Source organism: Camponotus vicinus, unplaced genomic scaffold (assembly GCF_025532165.1).
Source record: "Camponotus vicinus isolate PSW18456_S1 unplaced genomic scaffold, iyCamVici1.0 SCAF_5, whole genome shotgun sequence".
NCBI classification, from domain to species: domain Eukaryota; kingdom Metazoa; phylum Arthropoda; class Insecta; order Hymenoptera; family Formicidae; genus Camponotus; species Camponotus vicinus.
In genome coordinates this window covers 19,734,738-19,755,588 of record NW_028141977.1, presented here as the reverse complement: position 1 = coordinate 19,755,588, position 20,851 = coordinate 19,734,738, and the positions used below count along the sequence as shown (strand labels likewise).

The following is a 20,851-nucleotide window of genomic DNA, read 5'->3' as shown; positions in this document are numbered from 1 at the left end:
GAATACCTTTATATACCTATCTGTGATTTGTACATAAAATCGAAGCCGTCTTATATATAAGGAGTTAGCAGTCTAGTATATATAGAAGTCTGTGCATAAGAACCACTTCAAGCCAATTAATTTACCGATATAATATTTGCAATACTTATAATTTATTTGTTATAATATTTGTTATTGATATAGTCAATTTTTTTGCACATGGAAAAAATGAAATTAAAAATGAATGAATTATATTCAGAAGTTTTATAATAGATATCATTATTACAGCTGAATAATTATTATCATCTTCTCATACAGCACAGAACATTGCAGTAATATTGCGGCAATATTGCAATGTTGCTGCAATGTTACAACAATATTAATAATATTGCTGCAATATTCGGTGCTGTATGGGTTTTTATTTTAATTATTTTTTATCGTAATTATTTTTTATCGTAATTTTTTTCTGTTGTTTATAAGTGAATCTATTTCTTAACTCTACAATTTTTAATTTACCAGATGCCTTCTTTACCAATTCAAATACTCTCACATCCATGAAAAGATGATCTAACTCTTTGTTGGTTTGCTGCAACAATGAGCGAGAAATCATTTAAGAAACGTTACAAATCTGTCATTATAAACAAGATAAATTGCGCGGAAGTTTGGTATATTATTTATTATGATTGCTATTTTTATATTCAATATTCAAATATTTATTTAAATCTTCTCTAATTTGTAATATTTTATCAATTGCATTGCAGCGAAGAGATTGAGAAGTAGCAAGACGCTTAATAAAATTTTAATATAAATTAATTTTGGGACCCTCTTTCTCTCTCTCTCTCTCTCTCTTTATACATATATTTATATCAGATAGGACCACAAAACTGTATATAAGATATTTTATATGTATGTGTATTTATAAAATATGCATGTATATTTATTACATTAAATATTTTATTGTATTTATATATATATATATATATATATATATATATATATATATATATACACTGTCAAGTTTTTATCTCGCATAATATAATAATCCTAACTGAATTTCCTTCAAGATTGATTTGTGTTTAAATTTTTCTAATTCTGCATTTTTTAATATCATTTAAATATTCTAAAGATTTCAAAAGATTTATGAAATTATTTCATACGATGTTATCAGCTTCTTACAAGAGAGAAATAAGTAGAGCTATAGCAAGAAAACAATTTAAAGACGTAATGTGGGAAAAGGATTTTTTAGACATTATATCGCTTACGCATTGATGTAACGGGAATTTCACAGATTTTATCTGTGAATACATACGATTAGTTATTCATGTTTATATGCGTGTATAAATATTGCTGTACATTATCTGGAAAAATGGATTTTCCTCATTCATTAGTTTCATAACATGTATTACTGCGGAAATTTTAATGAATCGCTGATATTGTAATTTTAATGAATAGTATCATTGGTATAATAACATGCCGGGGCACAGAACATCTACAAACTTGTTCCCATAGAAAAGTTCATCAATTATATCCATAGAGATGAGAGCGAACATCTCACGTGCTTTAGGCCATTGACATTGAACCTGAGGATCCGGTTGTCGCGGTTCTCGCGACAACTTTCTGTTGCAAGTTTTAAAGTAGCAAGTTAAGGTGCCTCGATATTTATGTTTAGAAGGAACGTTAGAGATCGCGAAAGAATGCAAGATTATTTAGAACGTTTTTTTTCCAGAACGTTTTTTTTTTGGTCTCTTCTCCCCGCAAAACTATGAAAGATCAAGTCTCGTAATAACGACTAAATATAGTCCGCTTTTTATCTTCCAGTCTTCTTTTTTTCTGTTGTAAATTTCTTTTATGTATTGATAGGCGCCGACATTTATGTAGGATGTGTTAAGGATCGTGAAAAGATGCAGGGACTGTTTTTTAATTTCCTTTGCAAGTTTCGAATAGAACAGCATGTGAAAACTATAGAATATATGTTTTTATGTTATATCCTGCTGACATTTCTTTTTATAAATATAAATGATTATAAACTAATATAAAAAAAAATATAAATAAAAAAATGACTAAAGAAAGGGAGATCATGTGTAATATATCCACAGCTAATAAATATTAAAATAATAAATAATACGTTATTTCTTAGAAATTTCAAGATATAATGTATATATGGATTAATATCTTTAATTATGCTACTATTTATATCTTTAATTATGACTACGATTTATGCGAATATATAAATGCTGTTGATTATTTTTTTAATTTTATCAATAACGATAAATAAGAAGAAAAAAACCTATATAAAGTTTATATAAAAAGTCGTTGCTTAGTTTTTTCAGAAAGATTATTTGTATTTACAAAAGCACCTGAAATCTATTCTAATTTTTTTATATCTTCTAACTTTTGCGATATACTTGAAGAATATTCTTCGTAGAGTACATATCTTTGCTGCTAATAAAAAAATTTTATTCGACGAATTGATCGGTGCGATAATGCCCAGTTTAAGACCGAAGGACAGAATATCGTTTAACTGTTCATTTTCGGCCACTTTCAGTTTCTGTTTTAATATTTTTGTTTCTCTTCTCTTCTCTCGATACGAACAGCAATGACGACGAAATTCTCGTCCTTCGGCGACAAACGCTCTTCCTTTCCCCGCTCTTTCTGCGTCATCGTATCCATGTCTTTATCGTGTGACTATTATCGCCGTATATAAGAAAGCGATCGAGTCGAGGACGACTTGAAAGTGCGGATCATCTCGCGACGAGCACAGTGCGTTAATAGACGTTGTTTCTTACGGATCGAAAGCACACATCTTCGAGATGTTCGCGAGAGCTTCCTGGATCGTCGCGATATTTGTGCCTCTTTGCGTTTGTATCCACGGTGAGTTATTTATATTTTTATATTTTCTATTTAAGAGAACATAATATTCATAATATGCAAATTTCATCCAAATTCGCATAAATTATAATTTAATCATTGTTATTGTAAATAAGTACAAAGTAATAGCGTTGCGATTAACACTTATCAAATTGCAATAAATTTATAAAAAATACGAGTTAGAATAACGTTTAATCATGAAATTAAAAATATTGACAATTTACAATAAAACAAAAATGTTGACAAAATTTAAGATACAAGTTATATTTTTTTTAATTTTCAAACAGTAGATGTGAAAATATAATATCTGATATTCACAATGTTTGATAATGTGTTCGAGTCTGACTCGAGAATAATATTCAATAATTTGACTAAGAGATTATAAATAAAATTGTACAAAAATCGTACAATAATCAATCTTTTATCAAATATCCTATTAATTCCCTTTATAATTATATCTAAACTTTGAATAATTGAAATTATTTCAGAATCAAAAAAATTATCAAAATAAATTTTTATCAATTTATAATTTATATGCACTTTTTTACAGATTTTTTAAATCAATGTGACTATCCATTTTTACAATTCATATAAAAAAAATTTTTCATTCTAAATTCCGTTTTATTTTACATATTATGTTTATACGCGATTTAAGCGATATAAGCAATAATTTATTGCTAATTTATTTAAGCAATAATTTCACCAGAATTATATATGTTTTAATGCAAAGCAATTTCTCCAAGTTCTCCATTAAAGTTAAATTGGTTTGAAAGAGAGAAATCTGCAAATCTGTAGAAAAAAATCTACAGATTTGCCAGAATTTTTTACTGTTTTTTCTACCGTCCTACAAGTTCCAAGTATTTTTATATTATAATGTATCGTTAATAACAGTGCGTGTCATTATTTAAAAATATTTCTATGATCGCATCCTTGGCCATCAGCCTTGATCGCAAGAGCTCTCTTATTCTCTCTAACAAAAGATCGAGCTTCTTCTTCCCACATGCACTTGTGCTAATTCTAATATCTACAATTTTATAAAGAGTATCCATTATTTTTTTAAAGAAATAATGTATAATGGATTAAATATACAATATATGCGACATTTTTTTAATACACATACATCCTTGTTAAAAATGAAAAATTATTCGACTCTATTCTTTCTCTCTCTAAATATATACATTTTCTAATAGTTAATGACTACATAACGCTACAAGTTACGTATATATAATCACGGTACTATTACGAGTCCACTAGTTTCTCTTCAACAATGTTATGTTTGTCACAGAAGATGACTAATAAGATGATTATCCGATGAACTATCCGTTCTGTCTTATGTTTCTACATAAACGAGTAAAATCTTGCGTTCGAATTACGATAGATGTTATGATTATTGTTTTTTCAATGCAATTAGATGCAGTCTATTTACGAAATAAAAATTAAAATAACGATGAAAAATTGTTTAATTTAATGTGATAATCGTGTTTTTTTTAGATCCGTGTTTTCTCGTACATCATACTTGATAACCTCATTAAGTGTAATAGATTATAATATATAGTGATGCTGCGATTGTATGTCAACTATCACATTGCGATAAAAACTTTCAACCAAAAATAAAAAATAATATTTATAAAATAAAACCATACAGTATTCTTAAATCATATATTAAATGTTAATGGATCATGATTTCAGAATGCATTGTTTTAAAAATATTTAAAAAAATATTATTTAACGCGTATATTTTTTAAGCAATCTGGAAATACCGAGTTTCGATTATGATGACGAGAAATTTAAGATAACGGTATTGACGGAAGAATCCGCGATTGGCGAATTCAAGAAACACAAAAATCTCTCATTAAATGATCCTCTTCTATACTCTATTTAATAAAACTTACGAAATAATTCGCGATTACAATCTAATTCAGAAAAATGCGAAACGTCAAAATTAATGGACTAAAATTATTTAATTTACTGTATATTTATTTAAAATATAGAATTATGTAAATTTAGTTTATTGTAAACTTATTTAGAAAATATAGAACGATTCTTCCTCTCGCGTCATTATTTTGATAAAATTAATTCCGGATAATATATTCATATCATATATTTTAAAGTAAACATAAAGATGTAATAATTCGGAATACGAATATTTGAAAAGATTCTAAACATTGGACATCCATTTTCTGCTCGACCAGGTTCGACTTGATATAACTTCATAATAAAAAATGACAAAGGCAAGGTACGATCCGAATATAAAATCAAACCAGAAAGATATTCATTGTAGCGCGCGCCTGAACAAGTTGCAATTTAAATTCACAGGCAGATTTGAGTTATATTTTTAACCATGACGTTGTAAAACCATACTCGTATATAGATATGAGTACAATATAATAAGATGCAAATGTATGTTCTGCGAGACGTCACGATCCCAAAAATGTCAATTCCGCACATATCACAGAGATATAATCATTTTTTTTATTGTTATTCTAATCAAAGTATGTATCATCTTACAGATGATTTTAGACGATTTAGATCCTGGTTATATAAAATTCTAATAAAAAATGACCCATTCTACAATAAATCTGTACAATATAGAGAAATTTAACTGTTTCAATTGTCATATATTATCATTCATTATTATTGTTATTAATTATGGATTCGACTACCTTTTCTAAAAAACTTTTCTTCTTGATTAAACTCTTAATAAACAGACAATATTTTGCAGACAAACTGGAAATAAAGTTCGTAAATATATTTTTCTTTATATTCGCAAAATAGCCTAAAATTTATATGATTTTGAAGATTCGAAAAAGTTGATATAGAAAATTTTCTTTTTTTAAATCAAAATTATTTTCCTTCCATTTATAAATTGTTGCTATTTTAATTTTTTAAAATTTATTATTAGGAGCAGTATATTCTTCATTTAATTAGAAAGCTTAATACTAAATAAACAATACTATCATATATGTACTTCTAATAAATCATCTATACATGAACATCCAGATAATCAAATATTATAAATCATACATTGTTATCATATCACCGATACAATCATATTATTGTCAATAACTGTCAATAGTAACAAGTTGATAGTAATCTCACAGACAATTGGCCATCTAGGCATCTGCTAGAATATTATAATTTTATGATTAATGATTTTTTTTATTACAGCTCAATTACCGTCCAACAATGAAGAACCCGTGTCACAAGTCTGCTTAGGCTGCATATGCGAAGTTACTTCGGGATGTAACACCACTATCGGCTGTTCCGACACAGTTTGCGGACCCTTCGCTATAACATGGGGCTACTGGTCAGACGCTGGCAAACCAACTCTAAACGATGAGCCGAGCGCCACCGATGGTGGTGAGTTAATTTTTTTCTCGTAAAAAAAAACTGTTTTCGAATATCTATTCAGATATAATAATTTCTACAACTCTAGTGCTTTACAGCTGCACTTTTGTTTTATTTCACTCCCCTCTCTCTTTCTCTAATAAAAAAGGCAAGTGTATTATCATACTTTGAAAAGAAAAGTGACATAAGAAAGAGCATAGACGAACGTATAGAAAGCGTAGCTAAAAAGAGAAATTCGACTAAAACTTCAAACAAAAATTATACGCATTAATTCAAGAGAATGCTGTCAATCAGCGATCCAAGAATCTACTGTAATGCTATATGAAATATAGCCTTTTGAGAATTCATAAGATTAGCTAGATAAATATAAGAATGTATAAATATTTCTCTACAAAAATATTTATCTAGTTATATAGGTTTCCTTATCAAATGTATACGTTTACTTAAAATCTGAAAAAAGAATACAAAATATGTATATTTCTTTCTATACAAAGTTAAATAATTCAAATATCTATTAAATGACTTTTTTCAATTCAGTTTCTGGAAAAAAGAAATGTAAAATTTAAATACCTATATTTAAATCATATAAAAAGAAATAGAAATTTTATAATATATAATTTTTTTCTTTTTTTCATCTTTAGCTTATCCCCGATGTGTCAACGATCCTTATTGCGCTGCTCGTACGATACAAGGCTACATGGCCAAATTCAGTCAGGTAGGATCAGTTTTTGATCGATATATATAGATATAAAATAATACTCGATATTATCATTGCTATGTAACATTTTTTATACATTTATTGAACAGGACTGCACTGGAAACGGAGTGATCGATTGCGACGATTATTTGCGTATTCATCGATTGGGCGCTTATGGCTGTACCGGTCCGCTAAACAATAAATACGAAAAGAGATACAAATTGTGTATAGCAACTTTCGGGAACCAATAATACATGCATATCATGTGTTGGAAAATTTAAATACAATCCATTAATTATCATTATGCACAATATGCATTATACACATGAATATCTGATATATATTTTTATCAAATATTTTAAATCATTAATTCTAAACGCACAGCAAGAATGTTTGACATATAATTGAAATATTATCAAGATCTGACATATATAGCTCATAAGTAACCAGAAATGTGCAATTTTATATAAAACCATGATATATATAAAATACAAATACATTTATATGAAACTATGACATGCATTATCATTTGTTTTGAACTGATATGCAATTAATAATTATAAATTTCAATCTTTGTAAATATATATATATATATATATATATATATATATATATATATATATATATATATACATATTATATCAAGAATATATAATTTTATTAAAGCTGGATGTTTTTGCGCTAGTTGTAAAGATTGTTCAAATTCAATATTCTCAATTTTAGAATAAAATCATAAATTGTTCTTTGGCTCTGTCATTTAAAGTTTTTTTTTACCTGATTAGTGTTATTTTATTTGCAATGAACTTTTAGTCTTTTCATACTTCAATCGTTTTTTTTTATATTTGTATACATAATTCTTTTCAATAAGTCTTTTTATACTTCAATCTTTTTTTCTTCATTTTTGTATATGTAATTCTTTTTAATAAGTTATCAAAATCAATTATAATTACATTAAATTAAAATACTCTATCTAAATAATAATATTAAAATATTATATGAAAAATCAACAGATATTGTGCAATAAATATAGTACAATCATAAACATGTGTTAAAATATGATTGTTATCGTTTTGTTTTTATCTAAAGTATATTTTTAGATCGATTTGTTACTTTCTCCTTTTTGTATATTACATATGCTTTTTTTATAATTGTAAAAAAGTATATAAATATTGATGAAAGAATATGTATTACACATTATTTGTACATAATGTAAATTTTTTACATACATACATATATATATATATATATATATATATATATATATATATATATAAAATACATCATTTATAAAATCTTTAAAATATAAGTTTCGATTCTCGAGTACTTAATATTTTATCTACTATTCCTGCCCGTTTTTTCAATAATTCACTTTGTTGCTGCATATTTTCAGTAGTATCGATATTTTTTACAAGGAAATGATTTATGAATAATCTAAGACTTTCTCTAAATGTTTGCAACTTTGGAGATAGGGATATTCTTCCAAACACGTCTAAACAAGCCTCTTCATTTTCATGTAATAATATTCCTAACATGATTTGTCGTATAAGCCTCATTGTTAGTTTATCTAATTCCATAAATTGGATTACCTGAAATTAACAAAAAAAGTACAATAATAATAGCAATATTAATATAAACATAATAATAAAAATGCTGCAAAAAATAAATATCAAATATACAATACAAATTTACATACTTTTAAAACAGAAAGAGGGAGACCTTTGCCTAAAAATAAGTGGGTCAAGAACTTTGCTAGATTTGTTAGCCGTTTTGTATTTAAATCTTCTAATGTCTTCAATTTATCCCACAATGCATATTGTATAGTTAACTACAAAAATTAAATATAATTACATTACAAATTAAAATTAAACAACAATTATTATAAAGTTATTATAATTATTATTAAAATAAAAAGTAAAAAGAAAAAAAGTTCTTTGTACATAAAATATATTACATTTATATACCTGATATTTTCTATCAGAGTCACATAGCCTTTGCGCTAGTACAGCATAATAAGGATTAAATTTTTTTTCTTGAATGCAGCAATTGAGGATGACATAAATTACTTCTCTTTGCTGCTGATTTTTCAAACTAAGATGATGAATCTTTTCAAACGCGTCTAAATAATCTTCAGCTGTCATTAGCACGCAAAAGATATCTCTTCTAATATCAGTATTCATCCTTTGTTTTCGTGCCAATTCCAATATTTTCTCACTGTATTTTTGTTTCTTGTCTTCTGAAGTTTTTTCAACTTTACCAATATCCCTGAGACCGGACCAGGCTGATCCTATTATCCACCATTTTCCTCTTTCATCAACTAAAAAAGAAAATATAAATACTTGATATAAATTTGATATTTATAAAAATATAATTTACCTATGTGTATATATTTTTCCATCATATTATATAATATTATTTTTCCCTTTACCTTCTAATAAGTCTTCCAGAGTTACATTAAATTGTGTGACACTATTACCCTTATGGATAAAATTTTTTATAATTTTTTTCAAATGTTCTATCTGAGATGGATCATATTGAGATATTTTGCTCATATTATTATTTTTTAATGCCAGTAATATCTCTAACATAAACTTGACTCTCGAACTATAAAGATAATAAGACATACAAATATAATAAAAATAAAAAATACAGCGAGAAGTATAAATTTATATAATAAATTAGCAAAGCAATTCAGAAATAAATATTTATTATATCGAGAAATATAAAGCTCACTTTTCCACAGTTGCATTGTTTGCCTTTTGTTGTAAACTTAATATCAAATCTTTCATTGCAGTTGGGTCATCTTTTCTTAATTGAAAACCTACTGTTTTCAAAATCAGCAAAATTAGTTCAATCTCTTTCTCTGTGAATTTTTCTGCCAATTTCCCTAATATTTGATACAAAAGTTGATGACCATACACCTAAGAAGAATGAAATTGTGTAAGAATTGTATGTAAAAACTATTTGTTGTTAACTATATTGTTGTTAACCATATTTTACCTTAAAATTATAAAGATGTGAAATTATAAGGATTAAATTATCTAATTCCTTATTCTCAACACAGTCAGATTCTTCCAACATCTGATAAAGCTTTCTTACAATAGTCAATAAAAAATGTGCACCAACTTCTGTACCAATATTTGCATGTAATATAGTAATTAACATCATATGTTCACAGATAAGTCGATCTGGAGTTAATACTGGTGCAACTATACTTTCTATCATTAGTTTGGATAATATTACATTCATGTTGTTACGACTATTTGACATATACATTTCTTCTACCTATATTAAAAATATTTAGAAAATCTTTCATCACAAGAAAAATTGACATTTCTTTTAATAAAAATATATAATTTACAACTAGAATGAATTGATAATTTATGATTAATAATATGATAATATTGTATAATATGATAATAATATGATTAATAATATGATAATTTATAATTTACGATCTTCATGTTTAATCACAAGCTATTACAAGTATATGGTAATTGCATATGCATTTATATCAATTACCTGATTTCCAATAGTATGCATATTTTGTTCTGCCAATCTATTTAGGATACCTTTCAATTGTCTTTCCAATCTATGAACTTTTTCACCACTGACAGAAATGTCGGTGCTTGTAATGCGTGCACCAGGTGGTACATATTTCTTTGATACAATATTACCCTTCTTGTCTCTTTGTCTACCATAAATATCTTCCCACAAGCCTTCATTATCATCTGATTGCTCTAATGTAATATGCCTTGATTCTTCATCCTCTGTCTCATCCTTATCACTTAAATATTCCTCAGTTTCAATATTTATATCATTTGTCTCTTCTGGAGCAATATCTTCATTATCATCTTGATCTGAATGTTCATTAGTCGACTGACTTTCATTGTTCACATCTTGCTCAGGATCTTCGTCATTATCTTTGTCATTTTCTCCTTCAAATTTTTCACTTTCATCCTCAACATCATTTTCAGCACCAATAGCTATATTTAAATCTTCTTCAAATTCTGTGCTCAATCCAGTTTCTAATAATTGTTTATCAGTTTCCACCAAATGACTCCTATTCTCAGAATCACAAAAATCTAAAAGATCTATATATAATTGAGTTAAAGGTATATAAATTATTTGTAATCAATGCGATAGTATAAATGTATTTAATGTATAAAAATATATTTCACGTTTATTTAAGAATATGTAAAAAATTAATAAAACCAAGAATAATTTAAAATATATAAATATATAGACAATATCATGAAACTTTTATATTTGTTATAAAATATAGAAATATAAGTTTATTGAGACTACTTCAATAAATTTTATATTAAAATATGTTGAAGTTATATAAAATATACATAAAATTATATTCTTGAAAACGCGAGAAAAAAATATACACGAGATCTTAAAAATTATAAAGGATACAGTCTAAACCATCCGATACGAAAGATTTTGGAGTGGATTTGCTCTTTCGTTTGTCCAACTTTAATCGTTTCTCTAATTGTTTAATCATTTTGTCTTCTTCTTGATTGGCCTGTTTCAATTGTTCCATTTTTTGTTTTTTCGCTTTTATTTCTATCCTTTCTTCCTTCATATCTTTAGGCCTTTGTCGTTTTTGCGCCTTCGTTGACGGCGTTTGTTTAATATTGCTCTGTTCTTGATTTTTATTTTTCTTTTGATAAAATGCTGCTCTATTTAACTTCTTTTGTTGTCTCTTTTCTTTGCGTAATATTTTCCGCGTTTTCTCCGCTGATTTAGTCTTGACACGTCCCATTTTGCACGTAAAAGTTAACTTTACAGATTTAACCTCGCAACTCACTACACACACGTGTTTCCATCTTCTGCGCCTACATCATGCAACCATAGTGACCAACAATCATGATGCACGAATGTCAAGATACGACACGTCACGACTCGTTTTATCCAGAATCTGTTATCTAGAATTGCGTTCGAAAACCTATCAAGGATGTTTTCAAAAATTGTTCGTGAGTAAAGCAGAGAAAAGACTGAGAGGTGGCATGGGTCATGGCCCGCTTTTAGGTGATCCCTGAAAGCGATACGCCCTCTGTGGACCTAAAAAACGTGGACATGAACTACAAAGCCAATGTCCACGAAAGTTCTCAGAGGGTAACATATAATGTGCACAATTTCTGGTTCTGTTCCGTGCTATGTGCACGAAATGCCGGTAGCACCAGTGCTGTATAGCAAGACGCTTATGTATATTATGTATATGAAATAAATTTTTAATGAGTTTTGTATGACCTCTCTCTCTCTCTCCCTCATATATATATTTATACTGAAATTTATTGAAAACAACTATATACAATATATAGAAATTTATTTTATTAGGCTATTAATAAATAATTTATATATTTATAGAGAGAGAAAGTTTGATATTAGTTTTGTTAGTTAATGTAAAACGCGTACGCATTTTTGAAGAATAAAAGTTCTATAAATAATAAAGATGTACGTGTATATATATATATATATATATATATATATATATATATATATATATATATGAAATTTTCAATTTTCTGTTAATCAAAATGTAATATGTATATTTTCGGGACACGTGCCGCAGTTATATGGACATTTTAGGGACCATATATATATATATATTATGTTTCAAATTAGCAAAATAACATAAAACATTATTGTTGTACACATTTATTTTACAAAAATATATTATCTTCACCTTAAACTATGTGAAAATTGTGTGCTTTTAATATAAAATATTACAAAGTTTATATTTAATTATTTCATCGTTTTAGCATATTAGAACATTAATTTAACAAAAATTAGTTCATTGACGTTAATTATGTAGCTGAAAACTAACAATTTCAGTGAAAAATGTACTATGCTAATGATTCTGTCATAAATTATGTTTTAAGAACCTCTTGTCTTATATCGCGAAAAATAAAACAAAAATCTAATGAAATATACGTAAAATGTCATTATATTAAAATCTGGACGTTAATTAGGACGTGAATATGCATTATATCAACGGTCCCACCAATAACAAAAATTGGCGCCAAGAAAATTGCTGCATCTTTTCGGAAAGATTCTCACTATTTCATCGCTTTAACATATTATATGTTGGTGTCTATTATTATTTAACAAAATCTGTTCATTGACATTAATTATATATTTGAACACTAACAATTTCAAAGGATCATTGGAAATAATGTAATCGACCAAAACTAGCCAGAATTTTTGTTTATTAATTACGACGTTTCGACCATATGGTTGTGGTCCTTTTCAAGTATATAAGATCAAGTGATGGATATAAATCATAGTATTGTAAACTGCACAAGTCACATTTGCAAGATCATTACATCTTACTAAATTTAAAATCAAGAGCTAAAAACGATGTGTCAATGTGAGACTTCGTCAACGAACAATTTCAGTGAAAAATGTACTACGTTCCTGATTTTGTCATAAATTATGTTTCGAGAATCTATTCTCTTATATCGCGAAAAATAAAACAAAAATCTAATAAAATATACGTAAAATGTCATTATATTAAAATCTGGACGTTAATCAGGACGTGAATACGTATTATATAAACGGTCCCGCCAATAATAACAATTGGCGTCAAGAAAATTACTTGCGTTTTTTCTGAAAGATTCCCACTACTTCATCGTTTTAACATATTACATGTTGGTGTCTATTATTATTTAACAAAATCAGCTCATTGACATTAATTATGTATTTGAACACTAACAATATCAGTGAAAAATGTACTACGCTCCTGATTTTGTCATAAATTATGTTTCGAGAATCTATTCTCTTATATCGCGAAAAATAAAACAAAAATCTAATGAAATATACGTAAAATGTCATAATATTAAAATCTGGACGTTAATCAGGACGTGAATACGTATTATATCAACGGTCCCGCCAATAATAACCATTGGCGCCAAGAAAATTACTTGCGTTTTTTCTGAAAGATTCTCACTACTTCACCGTTTTAACATATTACATGTTAGTGTCTATTATTATTTAACAAAATCAACTCATTGACATTAATTATGTATTTGAAAGATACAAATTTCAGTGAAAAATGTACTACGCTCCTGATTTTGTCATAAATTATGTTTCGATAATCTATTCTCTTATATCGCGAAAAATAAAACAAAAATCTAATGAAATGACGTAAAATGTCATTATATTAAAATCTGGACGTTAATTAGGACGTGAATATGCATTATATCAACGGTCCCGCCAATAATAACCATTGGCGCCAAGAAAATTACTTGCGTTTTTTCTGAAAGATTCTCACTACTTCACCGTTTTAACATATTACATGTTAGTGTCTATTATTATTTAACAAAATCAACTCATTGACATTAATTATGTATTTGAAAGATACAAATTTCAGTGAAAAATAAACTACGCTCCTGATTTTGTCATAAATTATGTTTGTAGAATCTATTCTCTTATATCGCGAAAAATAAAACAAAAATCTAATGAAATATACGTAAAATGTCATTATATTAAAATCTGGACGTTAATCAGGACGTGAATATGTATTATATCAACGGTCCCGCCAATAACAAAAATTGGCGCCAAGAAAATTGCTTGCATCTTTTCGGAAAGATTCTCACTATTTCATCGCTTTAACATATTATATGTTGGTGTCTATTATTATTTAACAAAATCTGTTCATTGACATTAATTATGTATTTGATTTTTATATTCAGAAGTTTTATAATAGATATCATTATTACAGCTGAATAATTATTATCATCTTTTTATTTTAATTATTTTTTATCGTAATTTTCTTCTGTTATTTATAAGTAAATCTATTTCTTTACTCTACAATTTTTAATTTACCAGATGCCTTCTTTACCAATTCAAATACTCTCACATCCACGAAAAGATGATCTAACTCTTTGTTGGTTTGCTGCAACAATGAGCGAGAAATCATTTAAGAAACGTTACAAATCTGTCATTATAAACAAGATAAATTGCGCGGAAGTTTGGTATATTATTTATTATGATTGCTATTTCTATATTTAATATTCAAATATTTATTTAAATATTCTGTAATTTGTAATATTTTATCAATTGCATTGCAGCGAAGAGAATGAGAAAGTTATACAAAATAGCAATAGAAGGAATAAAATAAGATTCAGTTTGCATCTGTCATCGCAATTGATGTATGGTGTAACAAAACTTCACTCATACCAGAGTTCGTATTTTGAGAGTAAATTTAGCTTACAATATATATTTATAATAATAATAATTATTATACTAAACTAATTATTTATTGCTTAATTTAATATATATAATTTTATCATTTTTCAGAAGAAGTTCTTGAAACTCAGCAAAAACTACTTATATCTTTAATTATGACTACGATTTATGCGAATATATAAATGCTGTTGATTATTTTTTTAATTTTATCAATAACGATAAATAAGAAGAAAAAACCTATATAAGTTTATATAAAAAGTCGTTACTTAGTTTTTTCAGAAAGATTATTTGTATTTACAAAAGCACCTGAAATCTATTCTAATTTTTTTATATTTTCTGACTTTTGCGATACTTGAAGAATATTCTTCGTAGAGTACATATCTTTGCTGCTAATAAAAAAATTTTATTCGACGAATTGATCGGTGCGATAATGCCCAGTTTAAGATCGAAGGACAGAATATCGTTTAACTGTTCATTTTCGGCCACTTTCAGTTTCTGTTTTAATATTTTTGTTTCTCTTCTCTTCTCTCGATACCAACAGCAATGACGACGAAATTCTCGTCCTTCGGCGACAAACGCTCTTCTTTTTCCCGCTCTTTCTGCGTCTTCGTATCGTTGTCTTCATCGTGTGACTATTATCGCCGTATATAAAGCCGGGTCTACATTGGTCGTATCGTAAGGTTGTAAAGTCGTAGTCGTAAAAAATTGACCAATCCCAGTTGAAGTTCAGGAGAATAATCAACTGTGATTGGTCAATTTCTTACGACTACGGCCTTACAACCTTATACTACGACCAATGTAGACCCGGCTTAAGAAAGCGATCGAGTCGAGGACGACTCGAAAGTGCGGATCATTTCGCGACGAGCACAGTGCGTTAATAGACGTTGTTTCTTACGGATCGAAAGCACACATCTTCGAGATGTTCGCGAGAGCTTCCTGGATCGTCACGATATTTGTGCCTCTTTACGTTTGTATCCACGGTGAGTTATTTATATTTTTATATTTTCTATTTAAGAGAACATAATATTCATAATATGCAAATTCCCTCCAAATTCGCATAAATTATAATTTAATCATTGTCATTGTAAATAAGTACAAAGTAATAGCGTTACGATTAACACTTATCAAATTACGATAAATTTATAAAAAATACGAGTTAGAATAACGTTTAATTAAAGATATTGACAATTTAAAATAAAACAAAAATTAAAGATATTGACAATTTAAAATAAAACAAAAATGTTGACAAAATTTAAGATACAAGTGATATTTTTTTTTAATTTTTAAACAGTAGATGTGAAAATATAATATCTGATATTCACAATGTTTGATAATTTGTTCGAGTCTGACTCGAGAATAATATTCAATAATTTGATTAAGAGATTATAAATAAAATTGTACAATGCAAAATAATCGATCTTTTATCAATTAAATATCCTATTAATTCCCTTTACAATTATATATCCAAACTTATCGAATAATTAAAATTATTTTAGAATCAAAAAAATTTTCAAAATAAATTTCTATCAATTTATAATTTGTATGCACTTTTTTGCAATTTTTTCAAATAACTGCGGCTATCCATTTTTACAATTCAAAAAATTTTTTCATTCTAAATTCCGTTTTATTTTGCACATTATGTTTATACGCGATTTAAGCGATATAAACAATAATTTATTGCTAATTTATTTAAGCAATAACTTCACCAGAATTATATATGTTTTAATGCAAAGCAATTTCTCCAAGTTCTCCATTAAAGTTAAATTGGTTTGAAAGAGAGAAATCTGCAAATCTGTAGAAAAAAATCTACAGATTTGCAGATTTCTTTACTGTTTTTTCTACCGTCCTACAAGTTCCAAGTATTTTTATATTATAATGTATCGTTAATAACAGTGCGTATCGTTATTTAAAAGTATTTCTTATGATCGCATCCTTGGCCATCAGCCTTGATCGCAAGAGCTCTCTTATTCTCTCCAACAAAAGATCGAGCTTCTTCTTCCCACACGCACTTGTGCTAATTCTAGTATCTACAATTTTATAAAGAGTATCCATTATTTTTTTAAAGAAATAATGTATAATGGATTAAATATACAATATGAGACATTTTTTAAATACATATATGCTTGTTAAAAATGAAAAATTATTCGACTCTATTCTTTCTCTCTCTGAAAATATATATTTAATAATTAGAGATTTGGCTCAAGTGATCAAAAAATTAAAAAGAAAATGGCATAAGAACCAACGCGCGGTAGTTGAAACGCAGAGAAGCAACAACACTTCTTTCTCTTTTCAATATTAGTTTATTAAAAAACACATTATAATAACAAAAAGCGAAAGTTTCGGATCATCTTTTGATTCTTCTTCAGCGCGATGTTAACAATATATATTACAGATAGTGACGCGTTACATTAAACGAATTTGTTTTCGGCGCGTAGGTAACGCTAAATTGCATCTCACGGAGGTCTAGTAAGCGCTCTGCTTCCAACAATCAATTAAATATACTATAGTTATGCTGTGCGACGTCACAGCAGATCAGATTCCGCGCTTTTTACAATTAATAATATAGTATGCCTCATGTCGATTCGAGATTCGATGACGAACGTCGCACATATCACAGAGATCTAATCATTTTTTTTATTGTTATTCTACTTCAAAGTATGTATCATCTTATAGATGATTTTAGACGATTTAGATCCTGGTTATATAAAATTCTAATAAAAAATGACCCATTCTACAATAAATCTGTACAAAATAGAGAAATTTAACTGCTTCAATCGTCATATTTTATCATTCATTATTATTGTTATTAATTATGGATTCGACTACCTTCTCACTAAAAAACTTTTCTTCTTGATTAAACTCTTAATAAAGAGACAATATTTTGCAGACAAACTGGAAATAAAGTTCGTAAATATATTTTTCTTTATATTCGCAAAATAGCATAAAATTTATATGATTTTGAAGATTCGAAAAAGTTGATATAGAAAAGTTTTTTTTTTAAATCAAAATTATTTTCCTTCCATTTATAATTGTTGCTATTTTAATTTTATTTAATTTATTATTAGGAGCAGTATATTCTTCATTTAATTAGAAAGCTTAATACTAAATAAACAATACTATCATATATATATAGGGATAGGCACTTTATGCTTTGAGCATAATAGCATAATGTGTCAAAAATTGTTCTTAAGCTCTAATTTTGATAGTTATGCATAGTACACACTTAATATTGATAGATTTCAATCGCATAATAAATTCTCCGCGCAGCATAATACAATTCTCACATAATTATGGCATAATGGCTGAAACACTCGGATTTGGGGAAAAAAGGCTTTTTCTTTATTTTCCTCTATTTTTTCTATGGCGCTGCCATATATGGACCAGATAATAAAGTTAGAGACTTGTTTGCATAAAAAATTAATTCTTTGTGTTTATTAATCAAAATAACTTTAAGAAAATAATATAATCCTTTTTGCAATGTAATCCCTTTAAACAAATAAATAACTTTAAGCAAAAATTGCAATATTTTTAATACAAAAACAAAAAAGTCTGAGATTACATAATTGCGCATAAATAGCGGATTTAACACGCATAATTGGCGCATAATCGCTAGATTCTCGCGCATAATGAGGGCATAATCAGGCACTTTTTCCTGGCATAATTCATAGGTGTTCAAAAGCATAAAGTGCCTATCCTTATATATGTACTTCTAATAAATCATCTGTACATGAACATCCAGATAATCAAATATTATAAATCATACATTGCTATCATATTACCGATACAATCATATTATTGTCAATAACTGTCAATAGTAATAAGTTGATAGTAATCTCACAGACAATTAGCCATCTAGAGGCATCTGCTAGAATATTATAATTTTATGATTAATGATTTTTTTATTACAGCTCAATTAATTCCGTCCAAGAATGAAGAACCCGTGTCACAAGTCTGCTTAGGCTGCATATGCGAAGTTGCTACGGGATGTAACACCACTATTGGCTGTACCGGCCCAATTTGCGGGCCCTTCGCTATACAATGGAGCTTCTGGACAGACGCTGGCACACCAACTCTAAACAATGAGTTGAATGCCACCGATGGTGGTGAGTTAATTTTTTTCTCGTAAAAAAAACTGTTTTCGAATATCTATTTAGATATAATAATTTCTACAACTCTAGTGCTTTATAGCTGCACTTTTGTTTTATTTCACTCCCCTCTCTCTTTCTCTAATAAAAAAGGCAAGTGCATTATCATACTTTGAAAAGAAAAGTGACATAAGAAAGAGCATAGGCGAACGTATAGAAAGCGTAGCTAAAAAGAGAAATTCGACTAAAACTTCAAATAAAAATTATACGCATTAATTCAAGAGAATGCTGTCAATCAGCGATCCAAGAATCTATTGTAATGCTATATGAAATATAGCCTTTTGAGAATTCATAAGATTAGCTAGATAAATATAAGAATGTATAAATATTTCTCTACAAAAATATTTATCTAGTTATATAGGTTTTCTTATCAAATGTATACGTTTACTTAAAATCTGAAAAAAGAATACAAAATATGTATATTTCTTTCTATACAAAGTTAAATAGTTCAAATACCTATTAAATGACTTTTTTCAATTCAGTTTCTGGAAAAAAGAAATGTAAAATTTAAATACCTATATTTAAATCATATAAAAACAAATAGAAATTTTATAACAATAATGTTCTTTTTTTCATCTTTAGCTTATTCCCGATGTGTCAACGATCTTTATTGCGCTGCTCGTACGGTACAAGGCTACATGGCCAAATTCGGTCAGGTAGGATCAGTTTTTGATCGATATATATAAATATAAAATAATATTCGATATTATCATTGCTATGTAACATTTTTTATATATTTATTGAACAGGACTGCACTGGAAATGGAGTGATTGATTGCGACGATTATTTCCGTCTTCATCGAATGGGCGCTTATGGCTGTACCGCTCCGCTACAAAATAAATACGAAAAGAGATACAAATTGTGTATAGCAACTTTCGGGAACCAATAATACACGCATATCATGTATTGGAAAATTTAAATACAGTCCATTAATTATCATTATGCACAATATGCATTATACACATGAATATCTGATAGAGATATATTTTTATCAAATATTTGAAATCATTAATTCTAAACGCACTGCAAGAATGTTTGACATATAATTGAAATATTATCAAGATTTAATATATAGCTCACATATATAGCTCATAAGTAACCAGAAATGTGCAATTTTATATAAAACCATGATATATATAAAATACAAAATACATTTATATGAAACTATGACATGCATTATCATTTGTTTTGAATTGATATGCAATTAATAATTATAAATTTCAATCTTTGTAAATATATATATATATATATATTATATCAAGAATATATAATTTTATTAAAACTGGATATTTTTGCGCTAGTTGTAAAGATTGTTCAAATTCAATATTCTCAATTTTAGAATAAAATCATAAATTGTTCTTTGGCTCTGTCGTTCAGTTTTTTTTTACCTGATTAGTGTTATTTTATATTTGCAATGAGCTTTTAGTCTTTTCATACTTTAATCGTTTTTTCTATATTTGTATACATAATTCTTTTTAATAAGTCTTTTTATACTTCAATCTTTTTTTTTTCATTTTTGTATATGTAATTCTTTTTAATAAATTATCAAAATCAAAAAATTATAATTACATTAAATTAAAATACTCCATCTAAATAATATTAAAATATTATATGAAAA

General features: G+C 27.3%; 4 protein-coding genes across 4 annotated transcripts; 3 read left to right on the top strand and 1 right to left on the bottom strand.

Annotated features, from left to right (window-relative positions):
• The first annotated feature begins 2,691 nt into the window (after nucleotides 1–2,691).
• LOC145972422 (lysozyme-like) lies at nucleotides 2,692–7,405 on the top strand. Its single transcript, XM_083101007.1, has 4 exons — nucleotides 2,692–2,850; nucleotides 6,016–6,207; nucleotides 6,837–6,910; nucleotides 7,003–7,405. Exons 1-4 carry the CDS (start codon nucleotides 2,790–2,792, stop codon nucleotides 7,141–7,143), a joined length of 468 nt encoding a protein of 155 aa, XP_082957133.1. The 5' UTR covers nucleotides 2,692–2,789; the 3' UTR covers nucleotides 7,144–7,405.
• A 121-nt stretch (nucleotides 7,406–7,526) lies between these two features.
• Nucleotides 7,527–11,861, bottom strand: LOC145972420 (nucleolar MIF4G domain-containing protein 1-like). The gene is made up of 8 exons (XM_083101006.1): nucleotides 11,312–11,861; nucleotides 10,412–10,983; nucleotides 9,890–10,174; nucleotides 9,623–9,810; nucleotides 9,318–9,493; nucleotides 8,854–9,206; nucleotides 8,586–8,717; nucleotides 7,527–8,478 (listed from the first exon to the last, which is right to left on the bottom strand). Exons 1-8 carry the CDS (start codon nucleotides 11,658–11,660, stop codon nucleotides 8,188–8,190), a joined length of 2,346 nt encoding a protein of 781 aa, XP_082957132.1. The 5' UTR covers nucleotides 11,661–11,861; the 3' UTR covers nucleotides 7,527–8,187.
• On the top strand, nucleotides 11,323–15,270 carry LOC145972406 (uncharacterized). The gene is made up of 4 exons (XM_083100963.1): nucleotides 11,323–11,871; nucleotides 14,729–14,874; nucleotides 14,971–15,083; nucleotides 15,200–15,270. Exons 1-4 carry the CDS (start codon nucleotides 11,776–11,778, stop codon nucleotides 15,268–15,270), a joined length of 426 nt encoding a protein of 141 aa, XP_082957089.1. The 5' UTR covers nucleotides 11,323–11,775.
• A 652-nt stretch (nucleotides 15,271–15,922) lies between these two features.
• On the top strand, nucleotides 15,923–20,400 carry LOC145972419 (lysozyme-like). Its single transcript, XM_083101005.1, has 4 exons — nucleotides 15,923–16,068; nucleotides 18,997–19,191; nucleotides 19,816–19,889; nucleotides 19,982–20,400. The coding sequence occupies exons 1-4, from the start codon at nucleotides 16,008–16,010 to the stop codon at nucleotides 20,120–20,122; spliced, it is 471 nt and encodes a 156-aa protein (XP_082957131.1). The 5' UTR covers nucleotides 15,923–16,007; the 3' UTR covers nucleotides 20,123–20,400.
• The last annotated feature ends 451 nt before the right edge of the window (nucleotides 20,401–20,851 follow it).

Excerpts from the sequence above, each read along its gene's own strand:
- LOC145972422 (XM_083101007.1), top strand. The coding sequence starts at position 2,790 with ATGTTCGCGAGAGCTTCCTGGATCGTCGCGATATTTGTGCCTCTTTGC. Across the intron at positions 2,851-6,015 it reads TCTTTGCGTTTGTATCCACG|CTCAATTACCGTCCAACAAT; the intron begins GTGAGTTATTTA and ends TTTTTATTACAG. Across the intron at positions 6,911-7,002 it reads ACATGGCCAAATTCAGTCAG|GACTGCACTGGAAACGGAGT; the intron begins GTAGGATCAGTT and ends TTTATTGAACAG.
- LOC145972420 (XM_083101006.1), bottom strand. The coding sequence starts at position 11,660 with ATGGGACGTGTCAAGACTAAATCAGCGGAGAAAACGCGGAAAATATTA. Across the intron at positions 9,494-9,622 it reads AACAATGCAACTGTGGAAAA|TTCGAGAGTCAAGTTTATGT; the intron begins GTGAGCTTTATA and ends TTATCTTTATAG. Across the intron at positions 8,479-8,585 it reads TCCCTCTTTCTGTTTTAAAA|GTAATCCAATTTATGGAATT; the intron begins GTATGTAAATTT and ends TGTTAATTTCAG.
- LOC145972406 (XM_083100963.1), top strand. The coding sequence starts at position 11,776 with ATGTCAAGATACGACACGTCACGACTCGTTTTATCCAGAATCTGTTAT. Across the intron at positions 11,872-14,728 it reads GATGTTTTCAAAAATTGTTC|ATGCCTTCTTTACCAATTCA; the intron begins GTGAGTAAAGCA and ends TTAATTTACCAG. Across the intron at positions 15,084-15,199 it reads AAAACTTCACTCATACCAGA|AAGAAGTTCTTGAAACTCAG; the intron begins GTTCGTATTTTG and ends ATCATTTTTCAG.
- LOC145972419 (XM_083101005.1), top strand. The coding sequence starts at position 16,008 with ATGTTCGCGAGAGCTTCCTGGATCGTCACGATATTTGTGCCTCTTTAC. Across the intron at positions 16,069-18,996 it reads TCTTTACGTTTGTATCCACG|CTCAATTAATTCCGTCCAAG; the intron begins GTGAGTTATTTA and ends TTTTTATTACAG. Across the intron at positions 19,890-19,981 it reads ACATGGCCAAATTCGGTCAG|GACTGCACTGGAAATGGAGT; the intron begins GTAGGATCAGTT and ends TTTATTGAACAG.